Raw genomic sequence first — 21,645 nt, 5'->3', positions numbered from 1 at the left:
CTGTGCTGGCTCTTTTAAATGTAAATACTCGGTTTCGAAAGTTTGAACACAGCGTTCACATTGAGCTTTGATTAATGAAAGTGAATGCATAATAAATGTTCTGTTTTCCACTTTCACACTGAGTTGAGCTACAAAAATACTTTCTAATTTCATACTACACATACACACATTCACTTAATCTGAAAATGTACAATTGAAGTCAGAAATATTAGCCCCTCTCCATGTTTTTCCCCAATTTCTGTTTAACTGAAAGAAGATTTACAATTTAGAAACATAATTCTGAACATAATGGTTTTACTAACAAAATGTGATTTCTTTTATCTTGCCATGATGACAGTTCATAATATTTTACTAGATATTTTTCAAGATACTAGTATTCAGCTTAAAGTGACATATAAAGGTTTAATTAGGTTAGCTAGGCAAGAAAGGGTCATTAGGCAAATCGTTGTATAAAATTGGTTTGTTCTGTAGACAACAGTGTTAACTTCGTTGATGAAAAATTTTCCTCATAATTTTCGTGACATTAAAACTGTTTAACAGATTGGTTAAAAACAATAGCAGTATACCACACTAAAATAAAGGGTTTGCTAAATAATTGCACAATCCTGCATTCAGATGGCTAATGTTCTCACATGTGGATTGATTGCTGACACATAATTTTACATATTACTTATGATTTAAATAAACAATGCATGTGTAAATTTAGGCCTTGGATGAAAAAGCTATATTGCATTTTTTTAATAAGACTGTCTTATTTAATTTTTTACTTAGAAAATTTTGTACAATTAAATCTATACTATATTTGAATTAAATTATACTTAAATTATTCAATTCAATTCAATTCAATTTTTCTATTCACCTTTATTTGTATAGCGCTTATACAATGTAGATTGTGTCAAAGCAGCTTCACATAAAAGGTCACAGTAAATAGGTGTAGTTGTAGTTCAGTTTGTATTGTTTAAGTTCAGTTCAGTTGAGCTCAGTTCAGTGTGGTTTAATAATCACTACTGAGAGTCCAAATATTGAAGAGCAAATCCAACGATGCGCAGCTCTATAGATCCCGAACCATGCAAGCCAGTGGCGACAGCGGAGAGGGAAAAAAAACTTCACTAAAGGCGGAAGTGAAGAAAAAAAACCTTGAGAGAAACCAGGCTCAGTTGGGCACGACCATTTTAATTTCTCCGCTGGCCAAACGTCTTGTGCAGAGCTGCAGTCTCAGTGGCGGAGGCTGGAAGCTGGCCTCAGCGAAGACTCGCCTGTCTCTGGAGCATCACAGGAATCAGTCTCATGTTCTCCACTTTTCCAATTACACCAAATATTTTATTCAACTAAATCTAGAGTACATTTAGCCGACTAAAATCTTATGAAATTTAACTGACTAAAACTAGACTAAAACTAGAGTAAAACTAAAGTGCTTCACAAGACTAAAACTAGAGTAAAACTAAAATGATTCACAAGACTAAAATTAGACTAAAACTAGAGAAAAAACTAAATCGATTTAGAAGACTACAACTAGAGTAAAACTAAAATGATTCAGAAGACTAAAACTAGTGATTCACATGACTAAAACAATTCAGAAGACTAAAACTAGAGTAAAAATAAAAGGATTTAGAAGACTAAAACTAAAGTGATTCACAAGACTAAAATTAGACTAAAACTAAACTAAAACTAGAGAAAACTAAAAAGGATTCAGAAGACTAAAACTAGACTAAAAATAAAATGACTCAGAAGACTAAAACTAGACTAAAATGATTCAGAAGGCTAAAACTAGAGAAAAACTAAAAGGATTCAGAAGACTAAAACTAGACTAAAACTAGAGTAAAACTAAAATGATTTAGAAGACTAAAACTAGAGTAAAACTAAAATGATTTAGAAGACTAAAACTAGAGTAAAACTAAAATGATTTAGAAGACTAAAACTAGAGTAAAACTAAAATGATTTAGAAGACTAAAACTAGAGTAAAACTAAAAGGATTCAGAAGACTAAAACTAGAGTAAAACTAAAAGGATTCACAAGACTAAAACTAGAGAAAAACAAAGGATTTAGAAGACTAAAACTAGACTAAAACTAAAACTACTAGACTAAACTCAAAGACTACGATTAAAACAAAATCAAAATCAATAAAACAAAGCTTTAGGGGCCGATCACACTGAACACCACACACTTTTTTTTTATGTCACTAGGCAATGACTTAATCAGCTGCATATTGCGCGTGAGTGTTCCTGTTAGAATTGTTAGAATTGTAATTTTTAATAATATTGTGATATTCACGATTTGTAAAGTCATACAACTCTGGATAACTTAAAAAATAATGACCACTAGTCTACTCTATCTTTAAAAGCCTCTGCTTTCATTTAATTGGAGAATGAAAAAGACATGACTGACTTAATACACTTTTTCCAGAGTTGACATTTTCAACTGGGAGCGTGCAGCGCACAAAAGCAAAAAGGCGTAGCAGGCAGTTAAAATGTGAGGTGCAAAGGGCGGATAAGCAGCACGTGAAATGCTTGCAGCTGTTAGTAAACCATTCAAAAGATGTGCCTCTCAACGCAAAAAACATGTTCGGTGTGATCGGCCCCTAAGGGGACTAGGCATAGGACGATAATTGTTTTCAAGGTATATCGTGGTTTGGAAAAGTCAAGGTTTTAAAACCACCTAAATTTTCTGTTATACCGTTCCTATGGTATATGTAAGATTTTTTTAATGTTTTTTTGTTTTTTTAGGACAACAGTATCTCCAGCAAAGATATCCAAAGATGCCATTTTAAGTGGTAAAGAAATCTGTGTTTTTAAACAAATGAAGACAGCAGAAGTCAATGATTCATTTGAATTATTTAGCCTGACATGTTTACTGCTCCAAAATATATTAAATGTTTCTCGAAATAACATATATTGTGTTCAAAGGGGAAAAAGTTTTAGTTTTTACCCAGATATTTAAAATGAATATATTTTAGAGCAGTGAGCACAATACCATGAAACCATGATATTTTTATCCAAGGTTATCATACAGCCCATTAAAGTGGACTAATAATAAAACAGCTTTTATTCTAGCCAAAATAAAACAAGTAAGACTTTCTCCAGAAGAAAACATATTATAGGAAACACTGTAAAAACATTCCTCACTCTGTAAAACATAATTTGGGAAATTTTTTAAAAGGAAAAAAGAAATTCACATAGGGCTAACAAATTGTGACTTCAACTGTATAATTAATCATTTAAATCTGAATTGATCATTTTTAAAAGTGCCAGGCTAAAATTACACCAGAGCATGGGTCATAAGTTAATTAAAGCAGCACTAAAAATAGCCACCATTTATTCCACTGTTTAATAATTCAACCTTAAATGTGAATGACCTGCTATATAAAGGAGGTTTTAAGGACCTTCCGGCTGGATGTTTATTACATCTGACAAAACGAATGTGCCAGTCTCTCACGCTGTCTTTCTCTTCTCACCTGTCCTTTTCTCTCAGCGAGTTTAATGAAGCGATAAATTTCATCCCTCTCACCCTGTTATATTAATAAGGTAATTTCAGAATCTCCAAATCTCTTCTGAGGCGATCCAGCTCTGGCCTTTCAATCAAACATCTTCTTATCTCCATGGGACCCTCTAACTAACTAACTCCAGATCCATCCAGCTGCCATAACCACTGTGGTCTCTCGGGTTCTGCTAATCTCCTGTCTGACCTCCACTCGCTTTCTATTACCGTCGTTGTCAACACTGCGTCCTCGACCTGTTCCCTTCACCGCAGACCCTTATGTCTCTTCTCTGCCCTTATATATGCCCTTATACAATTAAAGTCAAAAATATTACGTGAATTTTTTTCTTTTTCAAATACAATATTTCCCAAAACATGTTTAACAGACCAAGGAATTTTTCACAGTATTTCACAGTAATATATTTTCTTCTGGAGAAAGTCTTATTTGTTTTATTTTGGCTAGAATAAAACCAGTTTTACAATTTTTAAACAAATTTAAGGTCAATATTATTAGCCCCATAAGCATTTTTTTTTTATTGTCTACAGAACAAACCATCGTTATACAATGATTTGCCTAATCACCATAACTTGCCTAATTAACCTAATTAAGCCTTTAAATTGAACTTTAAGCTGAATACTAGTGTCTTAAAAATATCTAGCAAAATTTTATGTACTGTCAACATGCCAAAGATAAAATAAATCAGTTATTAGAAATTACTAAAACTATGTTTATAAAATCTTCTTTCCATTAAACCGAAATTGGGGGAAAAAAGCTGATAAGGGGGCTAATAATTCTGACTTCAACTGTAAATTCCACTTTCTGCATTGTGAAGCATTAGAGATGATTTCAAATTATAAATGAAAATTTCCTCAACTATTAGAATATAATATAACTTTTTGTAATATTATTTGACCCAATTTGGTCATTTTTGTCAGTAACTGAAAGGCCTATACAAAAACTTGTACTTTTGCTAGAGTCCAATGAGTGTCCCAATGTTATTCTCTTTTATGGGAGTAATAATTTTGTGCTTTGCATATACTGAGTTTGTTTGCTGTGAGTTCTAGAATGTTTATATGTGGAAATCATTCGTGTTTTATATGCACTGTATGATTTGGTGGGAGTGTAATGAAACTTGAAATAATGTGTTACTATATTGTTTATGATTTAAAATAGTTTTTGTTGTTTTGGATTTGTTTATGTTTTGATTATGTTGAATTAATTAATTTATGGTTGGGAACATTACGGGGCCTACCTGATATATGACATGTATAGTAACGGAGGTGATACAATAATGTCTTATTTTGCCCCCAATAATGATAGATCATGACATCAGCGATCTATCACAAGAAAACCATCCACAATAAATCGTGATATTTGTAAATGAAGAGGGAAAAATGCATCAAATAATTGTAAGATTCTATTAACAGCAAATATATTTCTTAGAACTGCGACATTGATATATGTTCGATCCGCCATTACGAGAAGCGCCATCTCATGCATATCGCTATTTTGTCTTGTCCCTGTTATTGAATAATCAAATGTAATGTAAAATGTAAACACTGTACATTCTTCACTGCTGATCAACAATAATAATTTAATTTCAACAATAATAACCAACACCACATTGCAGATGCTGTGATGAGACTACTGCAAATGCACACGTTGTGATATCGATGCTGAAACAATATATTTTGCAGCCCTACTGAGGCATGCATTTCCAATAAATCATGACTCATTTTTATGTGTAAGATAACACATAATAAAAATACAAAAAAGGAAATAAAAATGGAATAAATGGCAGAATTCAAAATCAGAGAATTTTAAGCTACTTTCAGTCTTTCAATCATTTTGGATGTTAACTATACAATTGAGGTCAGTATTATTACCCCTTCTGTTAAATTTGAATTCTTTTATAATTTTCAATTTTCATTTAACAGAGATTTTTCTTCAAACACATTTTTAAGCATTTAGAACTTTTATTTTAAGCTGCTTTGACACAATCTACATTGTAAAAGCACTATAGAAATAAACATGAATTGAAGTATTAGTTAATGACTAATTTCTAACTATTTAGGCAAGTTAATGTATAACAGTGGTTTGTTCTGTGGACAAATTAAAAATAATATTGCCTAAGGGGGTGTCACTTATCAAAAACCATGTATTTATTAACAAAAACCACTTACAACAAGAACTGGAATATCAACCATAGGTAGGACATGGAGATGCGACAATAAAATGCCAGACAATGAACTAAACTCAGGGGTATAAATACACAAGACATGATTGAACTGAATACAAACAGGGGAGAGTCACAGGTGGAACTAATGAATGGCGGGAAAACTGAACAAAGGAATCACATGACCCTAACAGAAAGCACATGAAACACAAACATATGGCACAATAACACAACGAAAACACCAGACTGTGACAGGGGGCTAATAATATTGATTAAAATGTTTAAGAAATTGAAAACTTTTCATTCTATCCAAAATAAAACAAATAATACTTTCTCCAAAAAAAATATATATATATTATCGAAAATACAGTAAAATTTGCTCGCCCTATTAAACATCATTTAAGAAATATTTGAAAAAGAATGAATATTTCAGAGAAGGGTGAATAATTTTGCTCTCAATTGTACATATTTGGGAGGAAGGAATCTGATAGTTGAAGCAGATCATTCTAGATATTTTCTCTTATTTACTTTCATAAGCTGTTGTCAATTTGCTATTCATCTGACTGTTTCTGATAACACTGTTTCTGTGTTGCTGCAGCTCTTATTTGTGTAAAATAAAAATTTCAGGGCTGGTTTTGGTAAGATGGGGTGTGTCCGTTTATACAGCCTCCTATTGGCCATATTTAAAATGCAAACACTGCCTATCATGCAAAAAAAATACATAATATGCTTACATAACTGTTCTGCAAAAGTCATTTGTCAGTGATTTGACATGCACAGAAACAAAAATAGCAAATATAATGTGGATCCATTAATCTCTCCCATCCTCACTGACCTGTTTTAAATCAAATCACAACCCACACTGAATTACCCACTGTGCTTCATATGTGCGCCATTTTCCTGGGATTTTTGCTTTGCTCGAAAACAAAGCGCATCACTTGAATTTGAATTTCCAGTAACACGCATTTGGGCTTATTAATGCAAAATGTTTTTGATTCAAAGCCCATCACAGAAAAGCCCAAAAGAGATGATTTTCTACACTCACATTTTTCCAGTTTTCTACAGATTTGATTTAAGGACATACACTCACCAGCCACTTTATTAGATGCACTATACTAATACAGGGTTGGACCCCCTTTTGCCTTCAGAACTGCTTGTGGCATAGATTCAACAAGGTACTGGAAATATTCCTTAGAGATTTTGGTCGATATTGACGTGATGGCATCACGCAGTTGCTGCAGATTTGTCAGCTCACATCCATGATGCGAATCTCATTCCACCACATCCCAAAGGTGCTCTACTGGATTGAGATCTGGTGACTATGGAGGCCAATTGACTACAGTGAACTCATTGTCATGTTCAAGAAACCGGTCTGAGATGATTTGCGCTTTATGACATGGCGTATTATCCTGCTGGAAGTAGCCATCCAAAGATGGGTACACTGTGGTCATAAAGAGATGGATATGGTCAGCAACAATACTCAGGTAGGCTGTGGCGTTGACACCATGCTCAACTGGTACTAATAGGCCCCAAGTGTGCCAAGAAAATATCCCCCACACTATTACACCGCCACCAGCAGCCTGAACCGTTGACACAAGACAGGATGGATCAATGTTTTCATGTTGTTGATGCCAAATTCTGACCCTACCATCCGAATGTCACAGCAAAAAAAAAACTCATCAGACAAGGCAACGTTTTTCCAATCTTCTATTGTTCAATTTTGGTAAGCCTGCGCGAATTGTAGCGTCAGTTTCCTGTTCTTAGCTGACAGGAGTGGCACCCGTTGTGGTCTTCTGCTGTTGTAGCCCATCCGCCTCAAGGTTGGATGTGTTGTGCGTTCAGAGATACTCTTCTGCATACTTCGATTGTAATGAGTGGTTAGCCGTTCTATCAGCTTGACCAGTTTGGCTATTCTCCTCTGACCTCTGGCATCAACAAGGCATTTGTGTGCACATAACTGCCGCTTACTAGATATTTTCTCTTTTTCTGACAACTCTCTGTAAACCCTAGAGATAGTTGTGTGTGAAAATCCCAGTAGATCAACAGTTTCTGAAATACTCAGATCAGCCCGTCTGGCACCAACAACCATGCCACGTTCAAAGTCACTTAAATCACCTTTCTTCCCTATTCTGATGCTCGGCTTGAACTGTAGCAGATTGTCTTGACTATGTCTACATGCCTAAATGCATTGAGTAGCTGCCATGTGATTGGCTGATTAGAAATTTGGGTTTTCAAGCAGTCAGACAGGTGTACCTAATAAAGTGGCCTTTAAGTGTATAATAGCACTAGTATTAAAAAAGTTGAAGCAAGGTTTCTTATTCTTCTTTAATAGATGATAATAATAATAATAATAATTCATATACTGTAAAAAATGCTGGATTCCACTCAATTTGTGTTGGGGTAACATGAAGGAATTAGTTAAATTAGTAATTTTTACAAATTTAAGTAGACTGAGCATAAAACAACGAAGTCGTCCCCCTAAAAACCTAAATGAATGTGTTTTTTCAGCTCATTTTAAATAAGTAGTTTGAACAATCAGCAAACATCTTTTTCTGAGTGCATTTAATTCAATTATCTTTAGGGAACTTTCTTTTTTCCACTCTTCTCTTTATATTTCACACTGATCAGAAGCTTTCATTTGTCTTGAAAACTGACCTGTCTTTCAACATGTGTGTGTGGAACTGTGCCAGAGCTTTTATACAGATACACACACACACACACACACACTGGCAGTGTCGCTGTGTAAAAGACCTCAATTGGAAATCAGTGGAGAATGAAACTGAATTTGTGAGCCTGGCAACTCGATACATGCATGGTAACTTCATCCATCACACAAAGCTGCTCTGATTTGCCTTCCCGACTGAACAAGAATAAAATCATGTGTCCAGCAGGTCGACCCAGTAGGGCTTTTCGTCCATAGAAGAGTCCCACAGGGTCATCCTTGTTGGTCTGATTGTGCTAAATACTCTAAAACACAGTATGTGATTGAGTTCATTCACCCGTTTTTTTTTCCCTCAAGCTCTTCCGATAAAGTGAAAAAAATATTTTTGCGAGCCCTACAGCAATGCAGATGTTTAACTGGTTGGTAAAGCTTTTTTATGGAGGACAGGCATTATTTCCTAGATAGACAGACTATAAACAGACCCTCATTTAAATGAACGGGCACCAGACATTGCATTAATAAAAGTCTCTAGGTGATGCATCTCATTTGGGACAAACAGCTCAGTATATTTAAATCCCCTTCATTTATAACAGGTTTCCTCGCAATGCAACAGCAGATGCACTTCACGGTAAAGGCAAAAGTCACAGGTTTTAGATTTTAAATAGGCATCCGCTGAGAGTTTGTATATAGATAAAAGGCCAAGCTGTGAGTGACAGTAAAGCACTGCAGTCCCTTTGTGCCGTTTTTCACAAGGTCAACAGCCTTTACAAGGTGTGACTGTGTGCAACACAAACAATAGTCAAGCTAAGCCTGTCAACATGCGATATCACTAACAAATACACAAGACAAATGCAGATGTGAGACTGTGATACTTCTGCTACTACCAAAGCATTGAAACTCATTCATTCATTTTCTTTTCAGCTTAGTTCCTTTATTAATCAGGGTACACCACAGTGGAATGAACCGCCAACTTATGCAGCATATGTTTTATGCAGCGGATGCCCTTCCAGCTGCAACCTATCACTGAAAAACACCCATACACACATACACTACAGACAATTTAGCTTGCTCAATTCACCTATAGCGCATGTTTTTGGGCTTGTGGGGGAAACCAGAGCACCCGCAGGAAACCCACGCGAACACGGGGAGAACATACAAACTTCACACAGAAATGCCAACTGGGCCAGCACCACGCCGCCAGAATTTAAACTTCTTAATTTACTTTAGGAATGGCATATTTGTCTGAAATGTGCATTTTTATGCATTTAATGCATTCATTTATTAATTTTCTTTGCCTTAGTCTTTTTTTTATCAGGGGTCACCACAGAGAAATGAACCAACAACTACTCTGGCATATGTTTTACGCATTAGATGCATGTAATGCATATATTGCAAATTTAAATGTCCTATAAAAACACTTTTGATCACATAATCAACAAATTGACACGGTTTTGTGCTTTAATATACTTTTAATATTGCACTTGTGTTTTAGAGTTTTCATTTTCAGTATTGTGAATTACTGTAGCTATGTAATTCAACAATCCATCAAGTATGGTCAATGTGCACCAAATAGCTATAAAACTTGATTAAATAAATCCCTACTGAATAATAAACTGAACAACAAGTAAGTTAATCATTTTAATCATGAATTAATTATGATTATGACAATATCGTTTTGTTGCAGCCCTAATAAAATATGAAATTATGTGGGAGTTGACAATATGGAAGTTATGAATAGCGCTAATGAATAATGCATTCTAACAGATCTCCCATTACAGGAAAGCAACTTGTGTAATTATTCAAAAAAACACAGATCAAAATAAAGTGGCGATGCACGAATATGGATATTTTCGACAATAATTATAACTATATATATTTGAAAGATGATGTGTGTGTCTGTGTGTGTGTACACAAAATTTTTGACCTTGATTTTACAGCTGATTTTATTGATAACTGCAAAATACAAGGAAACCAATATATTGGTTGCCAAAAAGGGAATGCCAATAAACTTCTTTGACCAAAATTGAAGTCTTTTGTTTTTCTGAAATAATATTGAAGTAATGATTCAGAACCCTAATAAGCTATGTTTCCATCCACCAATTTTTATGGGCATTATTGATATGCACATTAAAAAATGGTTGATGGAAAAGGCAAGATGCAAATAAATTTTGAAAACGCGCATAAAAAAACATCCAAACATAACTGAGTAGGATAAACTTTTTATTCGATAAGAAAAGACGCGCATAAACTATGATGGAAACACTTTTACCAAACAAATTCCAGTGTGCGCATTAAAAAAGGTCATGTGATTTTGTTATATAGAGATCATGTGATGATAAAAATGTGTGTGAATGGACAAACCAGCAGGCTGAGCACATTGTAAAACATCTGAAATGATGTTTTGGTCATTCTATAAAGCCTTAACAATCTCAGTATTAGAGTTATTATATTATTAATGACCTCCAGAATCAAGCCTTCAAACGCCACCTCGCCTTCATTGCGTGCCAGGACTGCCTTCTGAGGCGCAAGTCATTTATTAAATGAAGAAAAGATTCAGGCAGCTTCTCTTATCGCAGCAAATTCCATTTTTACTCTTGATATTTGGCGCCAGATTGTCAGGAAGTGACGATTTTGTTAGCTTTGACTTGTTGGATGGAAATGCTGCTTTATTCGCACGACTTTTATGCGATGATCCCCCACGCTCTGCTAGTGTCTGAAGGGAAAAGTGTGTTCACGTTTTACTGGATTCAGTATACTACATATTTGGTGTTGTACTATGTCGACGTCGACGCATTCAGGCAAATTATCCGAACCCAACTTGATTCATTTATTCGACACGGAGTCGACAATTTGGTTAAAGAATCAATAGCTTTAAACACAATGCACTTTCAGATTTAAACCTCAGCTAGATGTTTTCATTCACTTAGTGCTTACACACTGCTTGGAAATTCATTTTCAAAAACCCGTAATAGGGACTCTTTAAAAAGAACTATTTATCAGCCAATAATAATATGGCCACCAATATATTGTGCATCACTAAAACCGATAAATGAGAAAAATGCTAAGAGAGACCTCATCTGCAAAGAAGTCCAGCTGAAATGACACAAAGATGTGCTTAGCCAGCTGACAAAAAGACAATAAGCCCTTGAAAGCTGTCAGCGGCAGTATTATTCTGCGAAGAGTGATCTCTCGGCGGGATGTACACACAGGGAAGTATGTTCTGATCTGATGAAAATCCCAACGCTTTCAGCTTATAGGCGCATCATAAAGCTGGAGGGTCTGGAGTCTATAGGGCCACCGATGTGCTCTTGTTACAAGACCACCTTATCAGATGAAATAGAGGGGACATCTACCATCTATCAGTGATGAAATCAAACACGGGAAGGATACAGATAATTGAAATTCAATCTTCCCCCAAGGCCTGTGAACAAAACTGCTGAGAGATCTCTATCGTGTGCCGGCATCATCTGGGGTTCAAGCGAGAGCTGCGGGTCCAGACCAGAGGCTCACGAGAGAGTACAGGAGAGACGCTGCTGACCGCATACAAATAAGGCAGGACGCACAATAAACGTGACCTCCTGGACTAAAACTAGGAGGGAAAATGAAATGTGATTCACGTGCTGTGGAAACAACGAGGCTGTCATTTAGCATACTGCTTTTTAGAATGGAGCGGCTGAGCTTAGGAAGGCTGACTAATGAGTAGTTTGTTTGAGACATGAGCTATTAGGAGACCTTCAAATTCACCAAACCTAGACGAAAAAGCAAGCTATAGGAAGGTATTTTATAAGAGCTAAGATTTTACATTTTATTCTAGATCTGATTGTGCTGTAAACACTGGATGCTAGAATGCTTCAAGATATTTTGTCCAAAAATTGAATAAGTAAGGAATAAATATGTCCAGTCCACTGAATTATATGAAAATAATGCACGCTTGATGTGAAGATTTGGATGAGATGCATAATAAACGAACTATTCCTGCACACAAGAGTGGTTTGAGGAAAAAACCCTGACAAATGTATTATAATGCAACATCTGAAGCATGTCTTGAGGCATGGTAACTATTGTATAAGCAGAGTAATCAACTCTGAGTTGTAATCATGTTATTACTTCTATATTTAATATGAATCTGGAATACTTGATTCTGATTGGTCAATCAGGACATTCAATTGTGTGTTATTTCCAGATAACAACTGCTGAAGCTAATAACACAGGCTCATCTGGTTACTATGAATCATCTTTACTGTTAAGGAGTATATTCAAATACATGTTTATATGCATAACGTTCGTGACACGTATTATGTATTTCATGCAAAATAAATGAACACTTTAGAATGTTTGTCTAACAATCAGAACCAAGCATTCAGCAGTATACCTTAGTATACATTTTTTATCAACCACCAGCTACTCTCAGTGAGTAGAAATACAGTAGTCAACATTTGAAATGGATAAAAAAATTGTCCTAAGACAAGAATTGGTGTTGATGAATACTTTTACGATAACTTTGACAACAGGTTTTGATCCTCTTGAAATGTTGTCTACTATTGATGTCAACCTGAACTCAAATTTATTAATAATATCTAAAATAATAATATAAAAGTAATCGAAATCAACATTCAGAACCTATAATTAATCACATTTTTCCAGCACAATTTTTTAAATTTCTTTCCCTACCGCATGTGGAGTCACGTGACCCTGCTCTGTTAGATTGAGGCAGGTTTATACTTCCGCAGCCACTTTGCAGCCACATCTGATCTTAGGTCAAGTAGGACGATGGACCCATTCTTAAGACTTACTTTGTACTACATTGATTGGAATCTGTGCCAGAGATGCCTTGAGCATATTTTACAGTACATTAAAATTATTATTTACATTAAAATATTTGTTTAAAGAAGATGCAAAAAATGCAGTGTTTAAAATATTATTTACAGGATATACAAGGAGTTCTTTTATTTAGAAGAGTACTGCTCATTTGTTACTTTTAATATGAAAAACACTAAAAAATAATTAATTTTGTTTTCAAAAGTGCAAGTTATTTAGGCAATGTGTGCTTTAATTTCATTTGTTCAATGTTGATGTTCAATAAATAATCATAGATAGTAGATAGTGTGTGTTTCCTTCAATTATTTAAAATCAAGTAATGCACCTTCATTCAGAAATCTCTCACTTGGAATTTGTGAGCGTATTTACTGTACAAAACCTGTCAGTGAACTATGAGGGCAAAAAATAAAATTAAATAAATTAAATAATCATTCATTAATCGTAATCAAGTCAAAATGTTTACTTAATCAAGATTTTAATTTTAGGCCAAATCGCCCAGCCTTACAACATATGGTCATGATATATATTTGGAGAAAACTGTGGTACTCGGATGAGACACAATGCATCATATTATAAAAGAGTATAATGTCATTTAAAAGGGCTTCAGTTGACCTTTCAGAACTTAAGAACTTTCAGAATGACTTCAAAGAAAAGAAGCACAAGATGTGTCATTCTCCCTGCAACAAAATCACCAGCATGACCAAACTGTCTTATATAACATAATGTTTTAAATACTTGGTAAAGGACAAAACAATTCCCTGCTTTTACAGGCAAAATACAGACGCAGAAAATCAAGCTACACCATACACTAAGAAATAATGCATGAAGGAAATTTGATTTTCTTCATGATAGGAAAACTGATTACTTAATGAGACATATGCTGCAGCCATTACCTTCAATCCCCTGAGCTCTTCCGCTATCACATTAGCTGAATAAGTACTACTAGTCAAGCTTTCTGCAAATAAATGAGTGCAGCCTACAGAGATGAAAAGCATTTAATGATGATTTTCATAATGATATCTTAACCCTTACAAAAAGTTAATGTGTGCAGTTTTTGGTTTCACATTCAGATGAAACAATTCTTTTCATCTCACTCTCGATGTTTTTAATTATTATTATCAATTTGTCTTTGATTTAGTGTGTTTATTCAGAATTATATTTGGTGAGTAAATTAAAAAAGTTATGCTTTATTTAAGCGACTAATTACAAGAAACTGAAAAAAGTTGGAGAAAGTTCATCTTAAAACTACCATAGGAAAACAATGCTAGCAAATTATGCAGTTAATTACAAAGAAATAAATTACACTTATAATTAAATTTTTAAAAGCAAGAAATACATTATTTTTTATTTTATTTGTAACTTATTTTTTAGATTTATGAACTTAAAGTCACAGATAAACCAACGTTTTTTCTGAACTAAATATTAAAAGAGCCCCTATTATGGGTTTTTGAAAATGACCTTCCATGCAGTGTGTAACAGCTCTAGGTGAAGTGAAATATCCAGCTGATGTTTAAATCTGAAAGTGCAGTGTTTAAAACTATTGATTTATCTAAAAAGAGCAGACTCCTAGTGGTTCAAATGAAGCACCACTGTAACAAGTCTTTAGCCGTAGGTGTGACATCGATACAGAACTTAAGCCCCGCCTATTTGTTGCGTGCAGACTCTGGAAAATTTAAACCCCCGGCCCCGCCCACAAAAACTGTAGAAAGAAAAAGAGGAAGACAAACACTGTAGCAGATCCCGGTTGAATCAAGTAGCGTGGACTCTGTGCTCTGAAGTGTGAGGGAAAGTTTGTGTTATTTTCTCTACCCAAAGATGAGGCTGTGAAGAGTCAGTGGTTGAAGTTTATTTTTGCAATAATACCTCAGCATTATAGCCCCAGCCTTGTGCTGTGTTCCCGTCATTTTTCTGACCAGTGTTTTAGCCATCTACACACATACAATGGGGGATTCGTCGGCCATTTGTAAAAAGGAAGGATCAGAAGAGACTAATGATGTATGGGACTTTGTCAGAGCTTGACAGGAACTTTGCAGTACACAGTTCATGGATCAGTTTCTTCCTCCATTTCACAAATGTAAGTAACTTAAGCGCGATTAAAACGGTTGCCTCCTTGTTTTCTCTAGCTCGCAAATAATGTATTTAATTGTGTTTTGTACTTGTAACCACTTGTACTGTATCTGGTTGACTCTTTATATTTTCATATCACTTCTAAAGCCACATTGAAAACGAGACACGTGCTGCTTTGTTTATGGGTTTAAATGTGTTTGTGAGCTCGCGATCCACTGCTGTGTGTCATTGCTAAAGCCACCATCAGCTATTCCTAAACACTAATTAATAGTTATACTGAATGTGTGTAACTGTTTTTACTTATGGTTAAGAATAGAGCTGTATGCTGGTGTTTAACTGCATTGCTTTAATGCTCTCCTGCACTGGGCTCACACAAACACTCTGCACTCTGACTACTTGTTGATAAGCCATGCTGAGCATTTCTCTCTGTCCCACGCTGAACGCAGTCGACCAATCGCAACAGACTGGGTCATCGAACCAATCAGTGCAGATTAGCATCGTGCTAAGGAGGGGTTTGAGAACAAATGAATCTCTGAACAAATCACATGGGAGTCGTTGAAATAATTAGGTAAAAATAAATACATATTATTAGACAATGAAAGTGTTTTTTGACCTTCCAAAAAATGACGCTTTTTAATGCATAATAGGGTCTCTTTAAATAAATTAATAATAAAATAAACGAATAATACCCTTCCTTTGACTCTGCTCTTGCTGGACGTCCTTCATGTCTATGATTCACATGGATGACTCTGAGAGACTAAAGTGATTGACTGCAATGACTCTATTGAACCTAAAGGATCTCAACAGTGACTCAACTCTGAGATTCGTTGTAATGTCCCAAATACCACCAGCACTGACTCACTCAACCGAACCTGCATGCATTATAAAGATCAGAGCTTTAACTTCTTGTAAAGACAAACAGCAGGTATTCCAATACAATGTTATTGATCAAAGCTTTTACATCTATAAAAGCCTCTTTGACCTCACGTGAGGCTGCCTATTGAATAATTATAATACTGTGGGTCTATTGCATGCACAGCTTTTCAATGAGCTCTATTGTGTTTTCATCTGACTAAGCCATATTGCATAACCAAATCTACAGCTACACTGACATTTCAGAGCTGTTTTGTTTGGTTAAAAATGTGATGCTCACACATTTACACATTTTGCTCTGTTTTCTCGCTGTGAAAGTAACACTACTGCTAATTAAATGTACTGGCAGGACATTATAGTGTAGTTTTATGATTTATAAGTACACCCCTCACAGATCTATATTTTAAATTCATATTTAAATAGGAAGCTAAACAATATTATATTTGTGCACATACATTAGATTAATAAGTACTGAAGCCAAATCTGGAGCTTATCTAATAAAATAACTTATGATAACTGTCTAAAAACTAGTACACTCAAATATATGTTATAGAAAAAAATTAAATACAAATTTTAAAAAAGAGAAAAAAAAAATCAAGAGAAAAATTTAGCTGAAATTTTGTAGGTTGTAATTCATTTTTGCTATATATTTCTTGAATTTAATTGCATTATCTTTCAACTTCTAAATATGTTTGGTGACTAAAATATTATTTTAATACATATATTGGTTTAATAAATCTGTTTTGTTTAAATTCACCAAAAAATAATGCCTATATTCACGGAGAAATGGATAAAAATATTCATTTTCAAAATGCAGTGTACTCAATTATTCTGAGCACTGTATCAATTATTATAAATGTATTTATTAATCTATCTATTCATAAGCATATTTGCATAGTTTTTATTCAGGACTTCATTTAGTGAGTAAATAAATAAATGACATGCTGTGTTTTAGCAACTGATTTCTACTATCATTCAATTACTGTATAAATTCTATTGGTTAAAGCTATCAGCTATACGTTTCACAATTAATTACAAAGAAAGACAAAACATTAAACTAAATGTAAAAATCTAAAGACTGAAATACAATTTACCTGTAACTTAAAACAGTCTTATTCACACATCTTTGGCAGTGTGTTGCACAATAATGACTGTGTGGGGTTTTTTAATTAGCAAAGGGTAAATCATTCATTCATTTTCCTTCGGCTTAGTCCCTTAATTCATCAGGGGTCACCACAGCAGAATAAACCCCCAACTTATCCAGCATATGTTTTACACAGCAGATGCCCTTCCTGCTGCAACCCAGTATTGGGAAATCCATACACTCATTCACACACATACACTACGGTCCATTTAGTTTATTTATTTCACCTATAGCGCATGTCATAGCGCAAATTATACATTGACGATCGGGGGGGGGCCATGTTTTTTGATTATGTTTGCCAATATGCCTCAGTGAACCAAATTTATATATTTAATTCAATTACATCTAATTTAATAATCAAAATTGTTGTTATGTTTTCAGTGTTTTAGATGATATTGAGTGGTTCTCAAAAGACATTTGTGATATTAAATAAACATATTAAGGGATGACCATGAAAGACAGCACATATTTTATTTTACTGTTTAACTTTCATGTTCAAGTGTATAATAAAATACAAACTATGCATCTAGTTTTATGAACACCTACAGTACAAATGCCAAGAAACATGTTTTGTGAACACTTACGGTGTCTGTTGGTGCTCTACATTTGACGTTTTTTGGTGCAAACATGCATTCACAATGGTTTGGACCATTATAGGGGTAGTCAAATATATATTCAAGTTATCTATTATTCATTCATTCATTTTTTTTCAGCTTAGTCCCTTTATTAATCTAGGTTCGCCACAGAGGAATGAACCATCAACTTATCCAGCATATGTTTTACACAGCGGATGCCCTTCCATCTGCAACCCACCACCGGGAAACATTCATACACACCCATTCACCCACATACACTACGGTCAATTTAGCTTACCTAATTACTCTTTACCACGTGTTATTTTGGACTTGTGGGAGAAACCCACGCCAACATGGGGAGAACATGCAAACTCCACACAGAAACGGCAACTGACCCAGCCGGGGCTCAAACCAGCGGCCTTCTTGCTGTGAGGCGACAGTGCTAACCACAGAGCCACCATGTCACCCAAGGGTAAAACACAAAATTTTAATGACTTAAAGTCTTTTTCATTTTTTAAAGACTACAGAAGCAAATGCAATGTTAGTATAATAATAGACAAAAGAACTGTTTTTTTCTCTCTTTTAGTTTGTTTCCACATTTTGTCACTCACTATAGCAGTAATTCAAGCTGTTAACTGTGGTTTCAGAGCATGTTGTAAATAGTCAGAGATCAGCTTGGATCAATAACTGAGGGAAATTGGATGGGACCTCTGAAAGATACTGCTTGGAAGAAGGAAACGTTTTTTTATGGAAGTAACTAATCTATAACAGGTTCTTTTGTTTCTTTCAGACATTTGCAGTCAATTGTCTGCAAATAAAACTCTCGGGATCATTTCTAAACAGACTGAAAATGGTAACCTACAAATTGGAACGTCTAAATTAATGTTTTAATGTACATTGTCCTACACACAGCACATCAACTTTTACAACCTGTATGGGCTAAATAAGGTAGCTCTTTCAAGTACCAACTTACAGCCCATGTTAAATTTGCTGCAATTTATTTAAAAAGGAATATCAACAAGCTTAGTAAAAATAGGTTGTCAGAATAATTATAATTACGCAGAATAAGGTCAAGTAAAACATGCTGAACTCATAAACGCACGAAGTATTTACATAAACATGTGACGTGAGAAATACGTTCGCTGGTTTGTTTCGACCTTCCGAGCACTGGTTCCCGCGTTTGCATCTGTTCCACCAAAAGTCACCTTGGAAGATGAATGAGTGGCGCGAGAGATGGCGCAAACTGAACATCCTATGGCCGCACGACTGCACACAACCACTGACTTCCAATGTGAACGAGTCACATGACTGTACTACGGCAATGACACGGCTTTATTTTGGTCCATCAGCCTCTTGAAGAATATCTATAATTAGAGCTCGTCTCGTGCTGCCGATTTTAACCGAATCTGCACGAATTCCTCCGGGTTTGGAGGGCTCGCGCCAGGACATTCCGAGCTTAAAACAAACCTTGAAAATAAAAGCTAGGTGTCCCGTGAAAGATCTGGTGATTCTTTTTTCAACAAATACCCCCTTGCTTTACGAGTAATATCTCATAGAAGGGTATTCAGAGCAGTGTTTGTGAATAATTGCATGACATAAAAGGTGCATTATGCTGCGTTTTTCTCAAGGTGAGACCGGGGCACCGCGTGCTCTTACCTTCAGCTGTCGCCTTGCCATGTCGGTCGGCTGCTTGGCGTTAAAAGGGTAGGCGATGCATCTCATCACAAAGACGTAGAGTTGCAGCTTCTTCTTCCGTTCCTCCTCTTCCCTCTGCAGCTTCTCCACGTCCTCCTTCTCCTCGCTGGCGGCCGATGGGCTCGGGCTGGTCGGTCGCGCGCTGGAGCCTCGGCTGGAGGGCTGAAGCCTGTCGGAGCTCTCGCTGGTCCTGCTGGGGGAGATGCGAGAGGAGCCGGACTGAGGTGCCATCACCTCTCGGCTTTCCTCCTCCACTATCCCGTCTGATTCCTCTTCGCTGGAGGATGGATCCAACATTTTTTTGCTCTCGCCTAACCGCACAAGCGAATTAAACGCACGATGAGATGTTTACGGCGCGGAAATCTATCAGTTTGTTGACGTCGCGCTCGGCATTCAGAGGGCTGCTCGAATGTGGGTGAATATCTAATATCCTGAAACACTTCGGGTGCGGAAGCAGACACTAAAATCTCTTCAGACGTCCAGAGAGAAGATGCTGCTGCTGCTGCATACGTGTTCCGTGCTGTGCCTCCGTCCTCCAGTCATTGCGAGGGACTCGGGAGGAGAGCGGATGGGAGGGGCGCGCGCATTGAGGAGAGCGAATGATGGCCACTTCCTGCTGGGTCTCGCGCGAGGCGCAGGCGCTGTCCGCGGTGCTGGAGCAGAGAGCGGCTCAATTCGGTCGCAGAAATGGTGTGTGGCTGGTTGGCGGATGCCGAGAATCTGCTGTCATTTCATTTGACCTCTGTACTTCTCTCGCAGGACAGGGACTTGCAATATTACATCATCACCATATTTGTTTATATCAGGTTAAGAAACCATGCCTTAACGACCGTTTAACCATGATTTTGGAAGTGATATTGAAATATTAGAACTGTTTATGCAAATTAATACAAAAGTCGTTAAAAGCGACATCAGTAGTAAATCAACAAAAACGATAACGTCAGTTTTCGACTGAATGACGACACACAAAAAATACCTAAATATTTTTTATTTGTTCTAAGAACCATTGTTTCAGCCCACACAATATAATGACAAAAATTCTGTTTAACGGAGAGATTTTTTCAGCAGATTTCTAAACATAATAGTTTTACTAACTCATTTATAATAACTGATTTGTTTTATCTTTTTCATGATGACAGTAAATAATATTTTACTAGATATTTTTCAAGACACTTCTATACAGCTTAAAGTGACATTTAAAGGCTTAACTAGGTTAACTAGGCAGGTTATGGTAATAAGGCAAGTTATTGTACAATAAGGGTTTGTTCTTTAGACTATTGAAAAAAATGTAGCTTAAAGGCGCTAATAATATTGATCTAAAAAAATTTTTTTTTAAATTAAAAACTGATTTTATTCTAGCCGAAATAAAACAAATAAGACTTTCTCTGGAAGAAAAAATATTATCAGAAATACTGTGAAAAATTCCTTGCTCTGTTAAACATCATTTGAGAAATATTTTAAAAAGAAAAAACAAATCAAAGGGGGGCTAATAATTCAGACTTTAACTGAATACTTATGTACAAGGGATTTTTCAGTTTTTTTTTTTATAAATGTGCAACAATTTCAAAAAATCTTTTTCACATTGTCATTTTGGGGAAATAAATTAATGTAATACATTTTAGAATAAGGCTGTAACATTAGAAAAATGTGGAAAAAGTTAAGTGCTATGAATACTTTCCAGGTGCACTATATATATATATATATATATATATATATATATATATATATATATATATATATATATATATATATATATATATATATATATATATATATATATATAAAGGGACTAAACCAAAAAGAAAATGAATGAATGAATGAATGAATGTATATATATATATATATATATATATATATATATATATATATATATATATATATATATATATATATATATATATATATATATATAATTTAATTTGAAACTACATACAATAAAAAAGCAGTTAATTATAATTTTAATAAATATTTAACAATTTAACCACTGTTTCCATTTATTAAATGCCGCCTTGATGAATAGAATAATTTTCTTTAAAAAACAACATTAAAAAAAACTGACCCCTAACTTAGTGTATATATACAAAAATATATAGAGAGAGATAAAGAAAATCATTACTAATAAAAAAATGACATCACCCAGCAGCGCACTATTGGCTAAAT

The 21,645-nt window shown here is 35.1% G+C and overlaps 1 protein-coding gene across 7 annotated transcripts in view; it reads right to left on the bottom strand.

Annotated features, from left to right (window-relative positions):
* Nucleotides 1-20,016, bottom strand: part of cadpsb (Ca2+-dependent activator protein for secretion b) — a 182,041-nt gene extending 162,025 nt beyond the window's left edge. For all 7 annotated transcript variants that reach the window (XM_056460326.1, XM_056460327.1, XM_056460328.1 and 4 more), the window contains exon 1: nt 19,447-20,016. In XM_056460326.1, the coding sequence (XP_056316301.1) occupies nt 19,447-19,782 (336 nt within the window). In that variant the 5' untranslated portion in view covers nt 19,783-20,016. The remainder of the gene's footprint in view (nt 1-19,446) is intronic.
* Nucleotides 20,017-21,645: the final 1,629 nt, after the last annotated feature.

The sequence above is a fragment of the Danio aesculapii genome, chromosome 6 (assembly GCF_903798145.1).
Source record: "Danio aesculapii chromosome 6, fDanAes4.1, whole genome shotgun sequence".
Taxonomy (NCBI): Eukaryota; Metazoa; Chordata; class Actinopteri; order Cypriniformes; family Danionidae; genus Danio; species Danio aesculapii.
This window is presented reverse-complemented; position numbering and strand designations above follow the sequence as displayed.